We start from the raw sequence: 19,057 nt of genomic DNA, 5'->3' as shown, positions 1-19,057 counted from the left end.
GACTTTATAACTCGCAACTGTGACTATATAACTTGCAATTGTGACTTTATATCACCCAATTCTGACTTTATAACTCACAGTTGTGACTATATAACTTGCAATTGTGACTTTATATCACCCAATTCTGACTTTATAACTCACAGTTGTGACTATATAATTTGCAATTGTGACTTTATATCACCCAATTCTGACTATATAACTCACAGTTGTGACTATAACTTGCAATTGTGACTTTATATCACCCAATTCTGACTTTATAACTCACAGTTGTGACTATATAACTTGCAATTGTGACTTTATATCACCAAATTCTGACTTTATAACTCACAGTTGTGACTATATAATTTGCAATTGCAACTATATCACGCAATTCTGACTTTATAACTCGCAATTGCAACTATATCACACAATTCTGATTTAACAGCTTGCAATTGCTAGCTTATATCACACAATTCTGACTTTATAACTTGCAATTGCGAATTTATATCACAATTCTGACTTGATAACTCGCAATTGTCGAATTGTGAGAAGAAAAGTTAGACTTGTGAGGTAAAAAGTTGAAATGATCTTTTTTATATCTTTATTCCATAGAAGAAATAAGTGCCATTGTTAAAGGATTAGTTCACTTCATCATTTACTCCCCCTAAAGTTGTTTCAAACATGTATGAATTTCTTTCTTCTGCTGAACACAAAAGAAGATATTTTGAATAACCTAACTGCTGATCTACCCCATTGACTTCCATAGTATTATTTTTTGACTATGGAACTATGGAAGTCAATGGGGTCCATCAACTGTTCCTATTACTTTAAGAAAGTCTCAAAATGACTGTTTATGTATGCATTACAATAAATACTTTTGTTCTAATGTTTGTTCTCCTATCACAGCACATTGTCACAAGCTCGCTGGCAGTTCAAAGACATGGATGGCAATTGGAAAGATTTTAGTAAAGTACATAAATCTTCCTTTTTTTCTTCTTTTTTTTTTACATTTTATGAAACGATAGTTGCAGAGGTTGCTACAAGTGCATTCTTAAGTGATCTATAATGAGTGATTGTTTGGTGGCCATCATGCTGCCTGCTCTCTAAAACATCTGACCTGTGTTCTTGCACAACAACACTAAAACAGTCACACCTTCTGTTCTGTGTCATAAACTTGGACTTTGTGGATGTGTAGGGCGGCTCTCGGGGACATTGCAGTGTGTCAAGTCAAGATATTGAAGCCCAGTACCAGCAGGACGCCACAGGGACAATGAGTTTCAGGGCGGGCAGGTTTAGCTATGAGCTGGACTTCTCAGGTGCGTTCATGCACAAACCAACAGAAATACGTGTTATTTAGTACAAATATTGTTTAATCAAATCACTTGTGTTTTGTTGCAGACATGACCCAGACCAACCAGTCCACTGACACCAGGAGACCTGTACGCCGCCTTCAGCAATAAGACCTCACTTGCTTTATTCTTACGTTTACTTCATTTACTTGTAGCTATATGTGAACTCAGGACTACTGTTTATGCAATGTCTGATACAAAATATTTTAATTATGTTTAGTTTGTCCATGCAAACCTGCGTCTATTTTGTTTTATTAACTGCCACAAAATAAGTTCTCATGGTAATCATGTTCTTGAACTAATTTGTTTTTATTCTTAAATGTTTTTTTCAATGCCTTTACTGTGATTATAAGATTGCATGTATAATATCTTATGATTGCTTTCAGCTTTCATGTTTTTTGTTTGTTTGTTTTTTTACAATACAACTATGAATTAAGGATAATATAAGACTATAAGACCCTTTAACTTGTATCATATTTTTCCTCTCTACTGAAATGTGCTTAATTGTCATGGAAACATTTTTTTTAAAGGTCCACAAAATAGGCTTAATTTCCTTATAAAAAATTAAGCTTATAGGGTGAAATATGCACTTTTCTAGACAAATTTCATGAGATCCACCAATGAACATTTGTAATGTCTGTCTAAATTCTCTTACCACTCAGTAAAACCTAGCTAGACCAACTGTTGTTGGTGTGTTACTGATAAACATTTTTTATCCATAAAACAATTTTCTATTTCTTCTACTTGTTTAAGGAAATCAATTTTTACACTATTTCAATTTCAATTAGTTTCAATGCTCAGAAAATAAAACAAATGAATTACTAAGGAAGTGTAAAGGTATTACCCTTTAAATAATCAATTTATTTGATTCCAAAATCACCATCTTTCCAACAATCCAGTTCACATTTTTAAATTAAAACAATCCAGATGTTTTATCTACATTAATTTAGACTATTTGAAAACTGCATGTAGTGAAACACTCATACAGAAAGTTATTTTCACAATCTCAATCACAGACCCGCTATTGCACAATTCTCAACATAAGGCCTCTCATTCATAAGACCAGGAAAAGCATTCCCTTTTAATAAAACCTGTCTGGATATTAAAGATTCTCCTCAGGAAAGTGATTCATCAGTATATAAAAAAAAACTCTTTAACTACTATATACTGTACATTTCATTCATTTTCTTTTCCAGAAATAATACACATTTTGGTGATTTACTTGTTTGGTCATGATATGGAATGACATGATATGGAATTGAGTTGGTCTCTTCCCACAGCAGGAAACTGCCCATATAATAATAACAGACAAACAAAAATGTAGCTAAATGTAACGCCCCCCCAAAAACACAACATTACAGGATAACACAGATGATTTAACACAGGGCAGGGAGTAACAGCAGAAGACTGAAAAGGAAACAAACGCATCGGGCTTCATTCATGAAACACACATTTCTATGTTACAACTTAGTACAAGTTGTTGCACTCAATTTAATGTTACAATTATAACAGTGATTTCCCAAGAACTACAGGAAATGAATATTTCATCCCAAAATGCGCAAATGATATATATTTTTAAATAAAGAAGCATATTTCTAACCTGTTGCGTTGTGAAATTTACTTGACAATTAAGCATATTTTCCACCAATTCTCATTATGCAATGCAATGCAAAAAACTAATTCTCAATACCATAAAAAAATTCTCTTTACTGTAATGCAAAAAAATGTTGTAAAAATACTGCAATCTGAAAAAATGTGTAAGTGTAATAAATGTACATTCTCTCATTACAATAAAATACAATGAAAATTGTAAAGTAAATATGAAGTATTGTTGCAAGTAGTGTACTGAATTTAATAATACACTGACTTACAAAAAAAAGTCCTTTTTACTACAGTAACATTTTTTCCTTGTAATTTTGTCTTTGGATTTTGGGATGAAATATGACCCTTTTTCATGAGATTCACCCAAGATTGACAGAATTTACAGAAATTCACTGGTGTTTCATGAACGAAGCCATTACAGTGAAGCACAAACTCACTTTAAAAGTACTGACAATATCCCAAAAATATCTTAAACCCTACAGGTTTTTTTTTTATTTTTAGCTCATTACATTAAGTGCACCTACAGTATGAAGAAAGTGTACTTCCTTTAATAAAATTCACCTCAGTGGATCATTTATCAGTATAAAACTCAAACAATAATCACCAGATACAGTATATACACAAATAACACATTATAAAAAGACCAATATGCACTGTACTTATTTCTTTACTTATCTATCGCATGTCTCAGACAAGGGAGAACACAACTGAGAGACTTCCTTTTGAGACAACAACAGCCATTTCTGAGGCCAGCGATGACGTTTGTTGTGGTAGAGGAAGTCAGCTCATTCAGGCGAGTAGTGAACATGAGGCTCTAGCAAAAAGGAAATGACAACAAAAATGCTTGAGTTTGTAACACCAAATTTGTTAACCCTTTTGTATGTGAATCTTTCTTCTGGGGCGCGTTTTAAGCCAAACGATACACTAAATGCAAGGCATCCACCAACTGAAGCAGCTTTCGGTAGAAGAGCCCAAGCTTTCAGTAGAAACGTGACAGTTTGTTTGGTGCAGTCTGCTTTTGATTCACACAAGTCCACATGAGTCGCACCATGATAAGATCCCCCCCCCAAAAAAGACAAAAACCAAAACCAAATCATCTTTCAAGGATACCATGTCCAACCGTCCAACAAAATTTTGACTGTCATCTTCGCTGCTGATGGTGTTTCGCTTTAGATTCCCACATAACAGGGAATGTGAACGAAAGGCAAATGTTTTATCCGAAGAGGTCCTTAAAATCGTTGTTGACTGAAGCACTTTGTTTTATCATGCCAGGGTTCATTGTGGAAGAAGCCACGGGTTGCGAGAAGTTCTGGGGGTTGAAGAATGGGTTTGCTTGCATTCCAAAACCACCTTGAACTCCCGTCATCCCCATTGGAGGTGCCTGTATGGGTGCAGTCTGGGAAGGCTGGCCTGTACCAAACTGATTGACCCACGGAGTAGGTGCAATGGTTCCTTGGGCCGGTTTAGGGGCCATTTGGTTCAGGCTGACTTTGGGTTTATTAGAAGCGAAGAGGGAGTCTAGGGCGGACATGTCAGGGGGTTTGCCGGTTTGATTTTGGTTCTGGTTTTGGGTGAGGGCACTGAAATTTGGAGCACTGGTAGTGGTGGCCATCCCTCCATAGAGGCCAGGAGTGGCGGGTCTCATGGCCATCACCATACCTCCCGTCTGGAATCCCATGGGTGAATTGAAGCCATTGCTGACGCCCATGGTACCCATTCCACCCATGGTGGGTGCTACTGGGAAGGTAGAGGAAATGGTGCCGCCCTGCAGGGGCATCGTCCTGGTCCCAGAGTTTAAACCGAGGTTGTTCAGGGATGTCATATTGTTCAGAAGACTGCTGGTCAGATCCTTTGCCTGAACAATAAAAATATTCTTCAGTTATAGCATGTACATCCCAAATCAAAATGGACCCTTTTCAGAGACTGTGATGACACATTTCAACAGTTAACATTGTAAATCTAGTTTTCATTTTTAATTTACATTTATAACACTATACTTTGTGTTATATTACCTTGGCCAGTGGTTCCCAACAGTGGTTGTCTCACTTATCTGACACCCATCTGAGGTCTTTTAAGTCTTTACTAATGATGTGTTTGATTAAGGAGACATCTAAACTGTGCAGTGCTGGGGGTACCAGGACCAGGATTGGGAACCACTGAACTAGGTCTTAAATTATATAAACTTGCTAACAATGCTGTGATGGTGTTTCGGCTGAGGGAGCGACGATAAGTTTGAAGAAAAAAATATTTCTCTCTTCTGACGGATGGCCTTGCTTCCTGAAGTACTTCTCATTTTCTTCATTGGGATTTAACATGAAATTCTCAACAAAAAAAAAAAAAACATGAAGCAACCAACAACTAGCACTAAGTTGAATCACATCATCAAAAACTTTGATTAAAAAAAACAAAAAAAACAGAGGGGTTTATGTACTGTTCTTACAATAAAGAATGGAGCATTACATAAATCAAATATTAAGATACAATATTTAGGGACATTTATTATATAAAAACAATACATTAGGCCTGGTTTCACAAACAGGGCATAGATTAAGCCAGGATTAGACCTTAGTTCAATTAGGATATTTAAGTAGCTTTTATAAATGTGCCTTTAAAAAAACATTACAGGTGTGAATCTTGAGATAAAACAATGGCGCTGATATATTTCAAGATATAGCCTATCAGTGCAAGTTGCTTTCAGTTAAAACAGCTCAAACATGCATTTTAGTCTGGGACTAGCTTAAGCCTTGTCTGTGAAACCGAGGGTTAGAGTTTATTGGAAAATAATCAAATATATAAGTATAAGTAATATAAGTAGTTTCAGAGTGTACGGCTGGCCAGGGCTTGACAATAAGGACTGCCCGATGGGCTGGGCTAGGCGTGAACAACGCTCGGCACAGTTGAGGAATATGTTGGGCCAGTGCTGCATCGCCATGAAATATTTTCATGTGCATGTCTTTTTAAGTCTTGCCAATTTAAATATTTAAGCGCAAGAAGACTCGAAAGAGAACTCAATTCGGTACTCGGGTGCTGTGTGAGAAGTTGTGTGCACGCAACATATATCTAAAGAACGCCCAGCAAGCCGCGTCTCAGACAGCGCACGAGTACTGAATAGAGTTTTCTTTCATGTCGTCTTGCACTTGAACAGACAAATCCACACAAAATTATCTCAAAATGCTCATCTTGGAGAGTATCCTAGTAGTTAACATTGTCAATTATGTCTTAAAAGGTTAATTCACCCAAAAATGAAATCTCTATCATTAATTACTCACCCTCATGCCGTTCCAAACCTGTAAGACCTTCGTTCATCTTTGGAACACAAATTAAGATTTTTTGATGACATCCGAGAAGTTTCTGAACCACCCATAAGCAGCAACTTTAAATGCCCAGAAAGTTAGTAAAGACATTGTTAAAATAGTCCATGTGACTACAGTGGTTAAACCTTAAATGTTATGAAGGATCGAGAAAACTTTTTGTGTGCGCAAAAACAACGACTTTATTCAACAAACCCTTCTCCTCCATGTCAAGCCTGCTACGCTGATCACGCAGTAAACACAATGTAGCGCTTCCAGGTTCTACATCAGAACGTCGGCTCATTATTGGCCGACGCTGTTCATGTGGGAACCACGATACATGTGTGTGAAGCTGACGCAGGAGATGGCCAATAATGAGCCGACGTTCTGACGTAGAACCTGGAAGCGGTTGGTTGGTGGCTGGATGAGAAACATCTCGGATTTCATCAAAAACATCTTAATTTGTGTTCCAAAGATTGGAACAACTTGAGGGCGAGTAATTAATGGAAATTAAATGTTTGGGTGAACTAACCCTTTAAGTGACCGTAAATTGAAATAAAACGCACGAATAACACTATATTCGATCTGAGCTAGTCTTTCTAAGACTAAACTTTTAGCCTTACTAAGACTTAACTTGTAGCCTTAGCCTTACTAAGACTAAACTTGTAGCCTTACTAAGACTAAACTTGTAGCCTTACTAAGACTAAACTTGTAGCCTTACTAAGACTAAACTTGTAGCCTTACTAAGACTAAACTTGTAGCCTTACTAAGACTAAACTTGTAGCCTTACTAAGACTAAACTTGTAGCCTTACTAAGACTAAACTTGTAGCCTTACTAAGACTAAACGTGTAGTCTTTCTGAGACTAAACTTGTAGCCTTACTAAGACTAAACGTGTAGTCTTTCTGAGACTAAACTTGTAGTCTTACTAAGACTAAAGTAAGACAAAACTTGTTTTATCTAAACTAAGACTTGACAATGACAAATATGGTATATGGCAGCTAGTGTGAATATCAAGATATGGTACCTATTACTGTAGAAGATAATCTGGTAATTTTACTGCAAAAATGGATTCCATGCGTGAAAGTGATAATAGGTTTCCCATGGTCCCCTGTTGAGTGCATGTCTTACCTGAGGTGTTGTTATGGCTGGTTTGATGCTCTGTGGAGCAAGTGGCTGCTGACTTCTTAGTTTGGCAGCCTGTTCCTGTTCTTTAGCCAAACGCTGCTTTTCTTCCAGGGTAAGAGATACCTGAACATACCACAAACAACAGTTAGTACATCAACCAGGTCTAATGCCAACAACCATTAATATTATAAAGGGTAACTCACTCGTGAGGGTTGTGAAACAGTTGATGAGGAACCATTCTGGTTACCATTCACACCTGCACTTCCTGAACTGCTACCAAATATCTCATCAATCTATCAGAAAGCAAAGAGAAAAACCCAATTACGGTTAATTTCACAGTGTGGCCACAATTAAAAGCTGTGAGTTTGCGGTGTATTTACTTACATCTCTGACTTTTGTGGCAGGGCTGGGTGTGTTTTTAGTCTCCTCTGATTGGTTCAATGGGTTTGTAATGTTTAAACTCCTGGAAAAGACACAATACTCATTACTCATAAGTTAACTGTTTGTTTGCTGCACTCATGTCACTCATGTTCAAATTACTGTATTTATTTTATACATCTATCAGAAGGCCTTTGCCTGTTTAAGTGGCCAGTTCTTGACCAGAAAAAGCTGCAGAATAAGCGTCTTGCAACATCAAAATCAAAATTATTTTATTAATCAAAATAATTGAAGTAACACCTCTGCTGCTCCTGCATGATGTGCAGCTGCTCTAATTTGGTCTTATGCTCCGACTCCATGCGACTCAACATGTCCTTGATCACAGCCATGAAAGAGTTAAACTGAAACACAGAGAGACACAGAGACAGAAAACAGTTTACAAAAGTATATGTGTACACGTAATCTTTACAAATGATCTGAGGTGACACTGAATCAAGTTTATATTCGGTGGGTAAACAAGAAAACACCTAAGTTTATGTGAACCTCACCTGGTTAAGGTTAAGGTTGTTATCAATACTAAGTGACACCAGATGAGGTAAACTCTTTCCAGCCAGGTGCTCTTTTGGGATGCCCAGTTTCTTATGGGTGAAAGTGCACTTGTAGATGCCTTAAAAAAAAGAAAAAAGAACAGCACATACATTTTCATAACTGCTTAAAGAGATAGCTGACCCAAAAATGGGTCATACATCCTAGGTGTATATGACATTATTCTTTCAGACGAATACAATCGGAGTGATATTAAAAAATGTCCTGGCTCTTCCAAGCTTTATAATGGGAGTGAATGGGATGTGAATGTCTTTGGAAGTCCATCAAAGCGCATACATTCATGATTAAAGTGCTCCACGTGTCTCCGGGGGTTAATAAAATCCTTCTGAAGTAAAGCATTGCGTTTGTGTAAGAAAAATATCCATATTTAAAATCGACTAAAATAACTAGCTTCCGGCAGACGGTCAACGCAAGTCAACTTACGCCAAAAGAGTAACACTTGACGATGTATGATGTAGGAGTAGCGTAAGCTTTGACGCCTCTCGCGGTTCAAACAAACAGTTTTACATTTCGTCATTACGTTGTGTGTCAAGTTCAAGTGTTACTCTTTTGCCCTAAATCAATGCGTACGGCCGTCTGCCGGAAGCTACTTATTTTAGTCGATAAAATTTTAAATATGGTTATTTTTCTTACACTTTTATCATGAATGGATGCGCTTTGATGGACTTCCAAAGACATTCACCCATTCACTCCCATTATAAAGCTTGGAAGAGCCAGGATATTTTTTAATATCACTCCGAATAATGTCATGTACAACTAGGATGACTTCAGGGTGAGTAAATCGTGGGCTAATTTTCATTTTTGTGTGAACTATCCCTTTAAGGCATAAGATGATAGGATAATATTATTCAACTTAATGTTATTAATTCAATTTCAAATAAGGAACAATATGATGATGCTTTTAATGTTCTTTTGAAGCTTGAAAGCCTCAGTCAGGCACAAAAAAGTAATGAAAAAGAGTAAAAGAACAGTTGAATTACCCAGAATGCCCATGAGCACTGCTGGTTCCCTGGATGGAATTTGTTGAAGGAATGGTAAAATTTCATCAATGACGTACCATTTATCCAAGTATTCCAGAATCTTGCCTAGGCACACAAGAGAGTTCACCCTCACCTGAAAGAGGACAACCAACAGAGAAACTATAATCATTTTAGAGCTACTCTCCTAAATCTTTCATTGACATATAGAACATTCACTTGTTACTAGAGACATAAGAACACAAACCGCTAGTGAGGATGTCTGTAAACAGGCAGATTTGATACGAGGGATAAGTGCGTTTTTCATAGATGGGTACTCAATCAGATTGGCAAACGTGGGAATGATATTCAGACAAAGTTCCTGTTTAGAACAAAAGACAAAAAAAAAACGTTAGATTTTGAAATACATAAATTCAAAATCTACATAGATACATATCAATGCATTGTTCGGATAATGAAAATTCAATCGACTGGTACTGATATTTATCAGTGTGTTTATGGTGTGGTCACCTGTATTTGAATAGAGGGGGCCTCCACTGCCCTGTACACCATGGGCAGAACACTGTTCTTGATGTCTTCAGGAGGCGTTTTGGTCAAAAGCAGGTCCATCTTTTGTAGAAATATCAGCAGAATCTGGATATGTGAAAAAAAAAAAAAAAAATCAAGGAAATAATATGATTCCTAAAAGCCATCCCATGAAATTTAACACTGGGGGAAAGACAAACAAACAAACAACAACAATACTAAACAAAAAAAAAAGAACAAAAAATAAATTAAAATAAAATAACTCATGAAAACCACATTAAAAGATCAGTGGAAACTGTGGAAACAAACAAGTACAGACAAAATACCATAAATAAAAATATGAACTAATCATAATACAAATATTACGATGAAATAAACTACCACAAAGACAAAGGTTCAAACCTCACTCACCATGTTGCTGGCCTGATAGCGTGAAATAGAGAAATTAATTACAAACATGAACCTAATGGATTACACAGGCACGCAGTGGCCATAGCAAGCGCACATCAAGTGTGCCATTTAGGACAGGGCCAAAGAGGTTAACTAAAGTAAGGGCTCGCTTGTGGGGGAAATAATTCAAATCAGTTTGGCATCAGTGATGTATACGTGTGTGTACCTGTACGGGCTCCTGCTGTTTAAAAACTGGGGTGAGGTCTGGTAGAACAAGGCGGATGTATTCCTCCTTAGTGCATTCCTCAGCGATGAGCAGCACGTTTGGAAGGACGAATGGAACCATGTCAGGATTCACAAACTCAGACGTGAGCGCCGGGAGGATTCTGTATACCACCACTCTCTGAGGACAGAAAAACAGAGGCCAGTTAGCTTAAGCACATATAATGCCATAAAATACTTGAACATATAAATCCACTCCAGCAACGTGTAAATAGTTCTAGACATACACAAAAATTCTGGATTAATATTCAAAACACACATCTTTTTTAAGTGACCATGAAATCAAAATTGAGCTTACTTAGTCTTATTTTTGCTTACAACCATATGAGTGCGGAAGAAATATCTATCTATCTATCTATCTATCTATCTATCTATCTATCTATCTATCTATCTATCTATCTATCTATCTATCTATCTATCTATCTATCTATCTATCTATCTATCTATCTATCTATCTATCTATCTATCTATCTATCTATCTATCTATCTATCTCCCCATCTACACATCTATCTATCTATCTATCTATCTATCTATCTATCTATCTATCTATCTATCTATCTATCTATCTATCTATCTATCTATCTATCTATCTATCTATCTATCTATCTATCTATCCCCATCTACACATCTATCTATCTCTCTCTCTCTCTCTCTCTCTCTCTCTCTCTCTCTACCCATCTATCTAACTCTCTCTCTCTCTCTCTCTCTCTCTCTCTCTCTCTCTATCTACTCATCTTTTTCTAACTCTCTTTCTCTCTCTATCTATCTATACCACTCTCTCTCTATCTATCTACCCATCTCTCTCTATCTATCCATCTACCTACCCACCCCCCCACCCCCACCCATCCATCCATCTATCCATATTTCCTGTATAAAATAAATAAAAATATAAGCCCAGTTTTCACAATCTAATCAAATCCATTTTTGCACCAATAAATGAAGTGTTTACAGTGACAAATTCCACTGTAGATTTCCATGATGCGGAAATTGTGGACGGAATCCATTCATAAAAAGTGAATTTACTGTATAATGCAGTATGCCACAGAATTTGGTCAATTTTGGATGAACAAATCTAGGCTGCACAATTCATCAAATCAGAATATGTATATATCAGACTAGTGTTTGTGAATATTAAACTGACATTAATGAATTTAGTGAAATTAATCAGACGTGATTTTTAATTATTAAAATGTAATTAAACCATTAAATCAGAATGCAGAAAAATTCAATCAGACAACACGGAATTTGGGAAAAAATAAAAACAGATTTCAAAAGGCCCTGCATTTTACATTGCTATTTTCTAGCTGAATGTCTTTGTGCAAATGTTTGTTCTTGCCTTGGGCAACTTGGGCAGAACTTTCGGGAGGCTTTTGTAAAACTGAGACTTCTGCAAGTTGTCCCGCTGGAAAAGCGAGTCGAAGTACTGAAGAGTCATCGCTCCGACATCATCGAAAAAAGGAATCTGAACACACACATAGAATGAAACGTCACTCTCAGTCATGGTCTTACGAAATCATGTATTATGATTCAATCAGTACAGATACTTAATACCAAAAAAATAGAAAGTTGAAGAAAACCAGCAAAGAGGGAAAACACTGACCTTTGTCATCTGATCTGCGTCTGGACGCACGTTGGAGGTGACGCTGAGCAACATCTTCACGTGTTCCCGGACCGCCTCTGGGATCTGACTCAACACTCCTGGACTCAGATGGCTCAGCTGCACACGATATTGAAATGCACATGTTTTAGGATTGTCACAATTATATAATTAGGGTACGATAAAAACTGAAGTATCACAATAACACTATTGTTCGCATGCCTTGTTTCTCATAGCAAGAGTTGAATTTTGTGGCTCTTCTGTTGTGGTTTTAAAGGGGTCCTATTATGTTTTTGTAACATTTTCAACTTTATTTAGTGTGTAATGTTGCTGTTTGAGCATGAAAATGTCTACAAGGTTACAAAGCACAAAGTCCTCTCCAAAGGGAGTTCTTCTTTATATCAGTAAGCACTACGGGTGCAACGGATCACAAAACTCACGGTTCTAGTTACAGTTTTTGAGTCACGGATTGGATCAGCAAGGATCTATTAAAGACAAGTGAACAGTCAGTCATAAAATAAGAACAAATATGCAATTTACAAGCATAGATAAATACAATAGACCAATGTTACAAATAAATTAAGGTCTAACAGTAGTATTTAGGTACAGAAATGCAATAATTAAGTGTTAAATACCAATTTGTTGTTGCACGAGTACCAAATTGAGTTCTCTTTAGCCTCGGAAGGCGGATTTTAAAGAAACCGAAACTAAAACAGAGCATTCACACAAAGGGTGAAAACAGTTTATTGCTGCAACCATTTAAACTATAAGAAAATTTAGTTTTTTGAACATTAAATGATGAATTCAAGTAGACCCCATAAGAAATATGAACTGAGCATAATATGAATGCATAATATAAATGAGCATAATAGGCCCCCTTTAATCATTTAAAGTTCACCTATATATTATTGTTGTTTTTGTTTAATGATTTCATCAGTAATTATTAAACGTTGATAATCAATTCTTATGTGTTACAAACATTTTTTTTTATAATCTCTTATGCTCACCAAAGCTGCATTTATTTGATCAAAAATACAGTAATAACAGCAGTATTGTCAAATATTATATATATATATATATATAAAAAAATCAAATTTAAAATATTAATAGCAACTGATAATTAATAAATGAGCAACAAATCAACATATTAGAATGATTTCTGAAGGATGTGAAACTGAAGACTCAAGAAATGATCACAGGAATATATATTAAAATAGAAATAGTTTTTAAAACTGTAATAATAATAATTCACAATATTACTGGTTTTACTGTATTTTTGATCAAATAAATGCAGCCTTGGCGAGCATAAGAAACTACTTAAAAAGATTACATAGAGAGAGAGAGAGATAACATGATTATATACGGCATTTAAACTTTTGACCGGTAGTGTATATTATAAAATGCTGTGGCACTGCTGTTTTTTTTAGATTTGGATACCACATTACTACCATAGCACTAGTTTACTGTGAAACACTGTTTTAGGACAAAATGGGAAGGTAACATGCTTTAAAACAGGACGATAGAATTATCGGTGTGCAGAAGTTATCGGCTCCTCACCTGGTCCAGTTGTCGGCTGAAGCTCTTGAATATGTCCTGCTTGTTGACGTGAAAGACGGCCTTGCCTTCATTAAACACGGCGTGGATCAAAACCCCCAGTGAGTACATGTCAGAGGACACGTCACAGCTGACGGACAGGATGTACTCAGGAGCGACATATTCTGGGTTCGGGAGGCAGAGAGGCGGTAGATTGGGGTCCCACTCTTTACACCCATACTTGGGCTAAAAGGCAGAAACACACAGACACATATTCGCTTACAAAGTTTCAACCAGGCACAGGCAGACAATGATCTCTGGGACAGTTCCTAACCTCAGCGTCAGACGGGTTACTCGAGGAGATACTGAAGTCAAAGCCCATGATCTTCCAGGCTCCGCTCTTATTCAAGATGATGTTCTCTGGACACAAGTTACCATGAACCATCTTAACCCCACTGTGGAGGAACGACAAACCCTCTGAGACCTGAGAGAGAAAACAGAGAGAGAGACAAAGAGAGCGATATCTCATCATCATTATTTAATATATATAAACAATGTTTCATTTTGTATGATATAATTTTACATTTAATATAATTTATATATTTAATATAATAAAAAATAAAAATAAAATGAATGATTATTTACATTATTGCAATAAAACTTTCTCTCTACTGACATATTGCTAATTACCACATAATATATTTGTAAATAAATCATAAATCTTGTCCCTTGAGTTTTTTTTTTTTTACTTAAAAATTCCGCAAAAATAGCATTTACAACAATGAAAGTAAACAGGCAATAAAAAGGGTGTAAAAGCAGAAAATGTAATCTTATAATTGTGTTAAATGGCACTATATGAATTATTTAGTAAAAACTGTAGTTTCTCATTTTTTATGACATATGAAATATGACCTCTAAAGCCAGGTGCACATGAAACGATTGCTGTTGTATCTACTTTTTTTATGTGTATAAGAAACTCTCACCTGCAGTAAGCCGTATTTTGTCTCTACATCATAGAGTTTGTATTCTTTGATGTCTACGGGAACAGGACTAGGGAGATTGTCCCATTGGCCGAGCACATTGGCTAGACTGGCAAACACGGGCTCCGTGCAGAACGCCAGACAGTCTCTAGAGATAAGGAGACAAAGACATCCAGTGAGAACAGCAATGACAGACAGATAAAAGCGCCGGTTATGTTCGTAGCCTTGGAACACATTTTGAATGTGATTCCAACAATATTGTTCCTCTGTGTCGCTATCATTCACTGACGTCATTTTAAATAATGTTAATTTTATTCATTGGATTATGTACTTATCACAGTGTGCTTGCAGTTCACAGGCTCTTCTGATTGGCTGTGATTTGTGAAAGATTTTGCGGTGTCTTATAGCCTTGTCGCATTTAGTGTGGACAAACTGCTCGTCACTGAATCTTATCGGATTGTGTTTAGTTAGGATAAGCTGTTAGAAGATCTCTGCCTGCATTGACCGTAACATCAGGATTACAGCCTGAGTCTCACATCTAAGAGATCCATGTATTATTCAGGAGAGATTTTCCACAGGATGAAACTGCTGCATCCACACACACACACACACACACACATATTGATTGTAGAAGCACAGGAGCCAAATCTTAAAATAAAGAAAATTTTAGCTCTGAGCTCTTTTATCAAAAGTAGATTCTTTGCTCCCAAAGCATTTTATTTCATAAATCATTTCAAAAATACTTTGACGTGGATAAGAAAGATAATTTTCACTGCAGTGGTGATAATAACACTGTGGTTTTGTTCAAAATGTAATGAGCTGACCTAAATGGCACCATAAGCATATCCGATTGCCTGTCCTAAGCTTCCCACAATGCTGTGCATGTAGACAGATTTTGTGTTAGCATGCGTTATTGCGTGTTCACGCTGTGGTCACCTGGACTCCTCCAGCGGATGCTGAACCGTGAGGAGGCGCGGGTGTCGTAACCGGGTCAGCTGTTGAACTCCTTTCTTTAGGGAATCAATAATCTGATCCTTCTCAAACTTCTGATAGCGATCAATGATCTTCTTATCGAGCACAAAAACTGCCACTTCCTGTGGGAAATAGAAAGAACATTTATTTCAAAATACTTAAATGTATATTTCATTTGCAATAGCATTCGTACATTCAACAAATGATTTATATTTAAAAAAATTGTTAAATTCATATTTACTTTGCAAAACATATCTGTACACTCAACAAATAATTCAAATATTTTAATTTATATTTAATTTGCAACAATATATTATGTACATCTGCACATTTCACAAATAATTAAAATATTTTAATTTATATTTAATTTGCAACAATATATTATGTACATCAGCACATTCAACAAATAATTAAAATATTTAAATTTATTTTGCACTAATACATTGTCCATCTGCACATTCAACAAATTACAATATTTAAATGTACATCTATTTTGCAGTAATATCTGTACAATTGCACATTCAACAAATTAAAATATTTAAATTATATCTATTTGCAACAATATCTGTACAATTGCACATTCAACAAATTAAAATATTTAAATGTAAATCTATTTTGCAATAGTATACGTACATCTGTACATTCAACAAATAATTTATGAAAAAATAATTACATTTATATTTAATTTAATATATGTACATTCAACAAATAATTTGTGATTTTTTTAAACATTTATTGTGCATAAATATATGTTTATATGCACATTCAACAACAACAAAAAAGGCATACTTAATTAGCAATAATTACATTTATTTAGGAATATACCAACCTATTCTAATTTATGCTTCCAAGACTATTGCAAATCATTCACAATTTCAAACAGAACCACATATATATTAGCCATCTAAATGATTTTATCACTGTGACATGAACTGAATTCACTTCAACAATTTTAAAAACATCACAGAAAACACATGAAAACATGTATGATATCAACAAACGTACGATTGTTGCAATGTGAGGAAGAGAGTGACAATTCTCTGTAATGACAATTACATCACTTAAAAGACTTCCTCTTTCACTGTAAACAACGTACCGACATGTAACATGATGGTGTCTTATTGTAAGTTATATACATGACAGTTAAAGTTATAATAATAAATAACTGGCACACCTGTTTGGTGGATTTCTTTGTGCCGTTGTAGATCCTCCAGCTCATTCCTGGACCCCCGCTGGCGATGTGTCGGCCCACCTCAAACTCGCGCGTGACAGGGTTGCCCATGATGGTGCTGGTCATGTCGGCCGTCACCTTAGTGACGGTGCTCTTTAGTTTATTGAGCATGGACTCCATGATTTTACTGGCTGCTCACCTGAAACAGGAACTTAAAATTTGAAACGTATAGTAACATTTCAAATTTTCTAAAATGTTATATATATATATATATTAAAACTAGAAGAAATGACAAAAGCAACTAGTTTAACAGTTAGTGTTCATGGATAACAAAGAAATCTGTACAAAGCAGGTGATAAACATTTTGGACCCCATTGCCTTTCATTATATGCACAAATAACAAACTAAAATCTTCTGACCCTTTTAGAATGAAATCAGAATCTGTGTGTTTACAAGCTGCTGAATCTTTGATTGACAGCCGAGTAGAAGTCTTAACAGTCTGGGAAAATGTTCAATCGGAGAACGACTCAAGGGTACGCCAACCCTAAACTGGGTACAATTCATTTACACAGACTAGTAGGCTGCTGCGTAGAAAGAAATAAAGCGACAAAAATAGACTTAAACACATCTGAAAATCTGTCACTGCGAATTCTCAGCAGGGTCTGAGTGTTCCTGGCTCAAAATAAACGATGCATTCATGCTGACAGCATGAGAGAAATAAGAAATGCACTGTTCTGTCAGCTGCACACATCTAATAGTCTCTTGTAATGGTTGTTTCAACACTGTAATGTGGATCTGGATTTTGCTGGCTGGATTTTGAGCAGATATCACAAAACAAATAGAAGAGTAAAAATAGAAATTAAGTTTAAAACAAATTCTGACCAACTTAGGCTATGTGTAATAAAGAATAATAAACCGACATCTATTATTAGCCTACTATTAGTTAAAAGTTTGATACTTATATATCCCTAATCTGTAAAATGCAAAACCAACTATACAAAAAAAAAAAAACAAAAAAAAAAAACCAGTAACTAATAAAAACCTACTAAAAATGAAATTAAACAAAAGTAAAATATAAATAAAATTATGTATAATTTACTGTTACTAATGTGGCAAGTATATTGTAGAATAGTAGAAAGTACTATTAGTGGGGTTATTATTATTACTAAATCCATAAAAACATGTTCATTTCTTGAAATAAAATAAGCAAGCATGCGGAGGCAACAGTTTACATTTTTGTTTAGGTTAAGTATTAAAATACCTCATACTGAATAAAAACTATACATTTAAAAATAACAATAGAGATGGCAAAAATACTAAACAAAATGACTAAACATTTAACAAAAATTAAAATAGAAAAATTAGCAATAACTATAACAGTATGACACTAAAATAACAGACTATTATTAGAAAGCACTACTAAAATAAAGTAATACCACATTTAATCATAAATTATGTAGTGAAATTAAACCTTTAAACATCAAAGCATCGTAAGATAGTGAATTATTAAGAATATTAGTATTATTAATAGAATTTTATATTAATGCTGTCATTATATCGATTTATTATTCAGAATATTATTATTAATTTCTGTGTTTGTTAAAAGAAAGTCACACAGTGGCATCATAAGGAAAAGTGTGACGTGTTTCACATTTAATGAATGAAGTTTGAGACTCAAATGACATAAGTTGACAAGACTTTACTGGCGGAATAAACTGGCCTTTACCATCAAAATTCAGCAAACACCAGCGTTTTGACACTAAACAAACCACAGTAACGTACAGAAATGAAACTTGAATACTATATGATACCAAAAATGCTGTCAAAGTAGGCAGTTCAGTTGGTTTGGAGACAGACAGAGACGTTTAAAAATTAATGTGAATATTTGTGTTTCTCAAGAAAACAAAACACTGAAGCATTAATTGGGAATCAATTATATGTGAAATAACAACTAAAACAGAAATATATTATTATCTGCACAATGCAAAACACACAATAAAACCCGCAGCAGCTGAGCTAACAGGCTAATGCTAATGGAGTGAAGCGTCACTACACAGAACTGATCAATAACCGCCGAATACAGTCTCAGGATCAGTATCCAGCTCATAAACACATAGACTTCAGTCTTACCTTTACACTAGAGGAGCTGACAGTGAGACTGGGTGATTAAAACCAGGATTTAGACAGTAACAAAACCGTCAGCAGTGGTGGTGGCTAACAGCCTCCATGACACTTCATCAAAACACCTGAGAGATTCCGCGGTGTGAAGACGGACGACACACTCGACGCTTCTGCGAG

General features: G+C 35.6%; 2 protein-coding genes across 6 annotated transcripts in view; one reads left to right on the top strand and one right to left on the bottom strand.

The window, feature by feature from the left end:
- The window catches only part of LOC308689867 (uncharacterized protein), an 11,369-nt gene extending 8,218 nt beyond the window's left edge, over positions 1–3,151 (top strand). For all 4 annotated transcript variants that reach the window (XM_081363940.1, XM_081363937.1, XM_081363938.1 and 1 more), the window contains exons 11-13: positions 886–949; positions 1,175–1,295; positions 1,378–3,151. In XM_081363940.1, coding sequence (XP_081220066.1) covers positions 886–949; positions 1,175–1,295; positions 1,378–1,439 — 247 coding nt within the window. In that variant the 3' untranslated portion in view covers positions 1,440–3,151. The remainder of the gene's footprint in view (positions 1–885; positions 950–1,174; positions 1,296–1,377) is intronic.
- Positions 2,155–19,057, bottom strand: scyl2 (SCY1 like pseudokinase 2). 2 transcript variants are annotated; one of them, XM_081363933.1, is made up of 19 exons: positions 18,890–19,017; positions 16,763–16,958; positions 15,553–15,710; positions 14,620–14,764; positions 13,971–14,120; positions 13,661–13,882; positions 12,544–12,588; positions 12,107–12,223; positions 11,843–11,968; positions 10,450–10,626; positions 9,819–9,941; positions 9,556–9,669; positions 9,312–9,444; positions 8,274–8,392; positions 8,026–8,126; positions 7,732–7,810; positions 7,551–7,640; positions 7,351–7,470; positions 2,155–4,785 (listed from the first exon to the last, which is right to left on the bottom strand). In XM_081363933.1, exons 2-19 carry the CDS (start codon positions 16,937–16,939, stop codon positions 4,144–4,146), a joined length of 2,838 nt encoding a protein of 945 aa, XP_081220059.1. In that variant the 5' UTR covers positions 16,940–16,958; positions 18,890–19,017; the 3' UTR covers positions 2,155–4,143. The 2 variants fall into 2 exon arrangements, with proteins under 2 accessions (XP_081220059.1, XP_081220060.1); XM_081363934.1 differs by lacking the exon at positions 12,544–12,588 and having other exon boundaries at positions 18,890–19,057.

The sequence above is a fragment of the Scardinius erythrophthalmus genome, assembly GCF_964197995.2.
Source record: "Scardinius erythrophthalmus genome assembly, chromosome: 4".
Lineage (NCBI taxonomy): Eukaryota > Metazoa > Chordata > Actinopteri > Cypriniformes > Leuciscidae > Scardinius > Scardinius erythrophthalmus.
Note: the sequence above shows the minus strand (reverse complement) of the source record. Positions and strands in the feature narration are given on the sequence as shown.

Bases quoted from the DNA above. Each gene is read 5' to 3' on its own strand.
- scyl2 (XM_081363933.1), bottom strand. From the start codon at position 16,939: ATGGAGTCCATGCTCAATAAACTAAAGAGCACCGTCACTAAGGTGACG. The intron at 12,224-12,543 runs GTGAGTTTTGTG...TATCGTGTGCAG, and splicing joins CAAAAACTGTAACTAGAACC to CTGAGCCATCTGAGTCCAGG. The intron at 11,969-12,106 runs GTCAGTGTTTTC...GTGTGTGTTCAG, and splicing joins ACGCAGATCAGATGACAAAG to ATTCCTTTTTTCGATGATGT.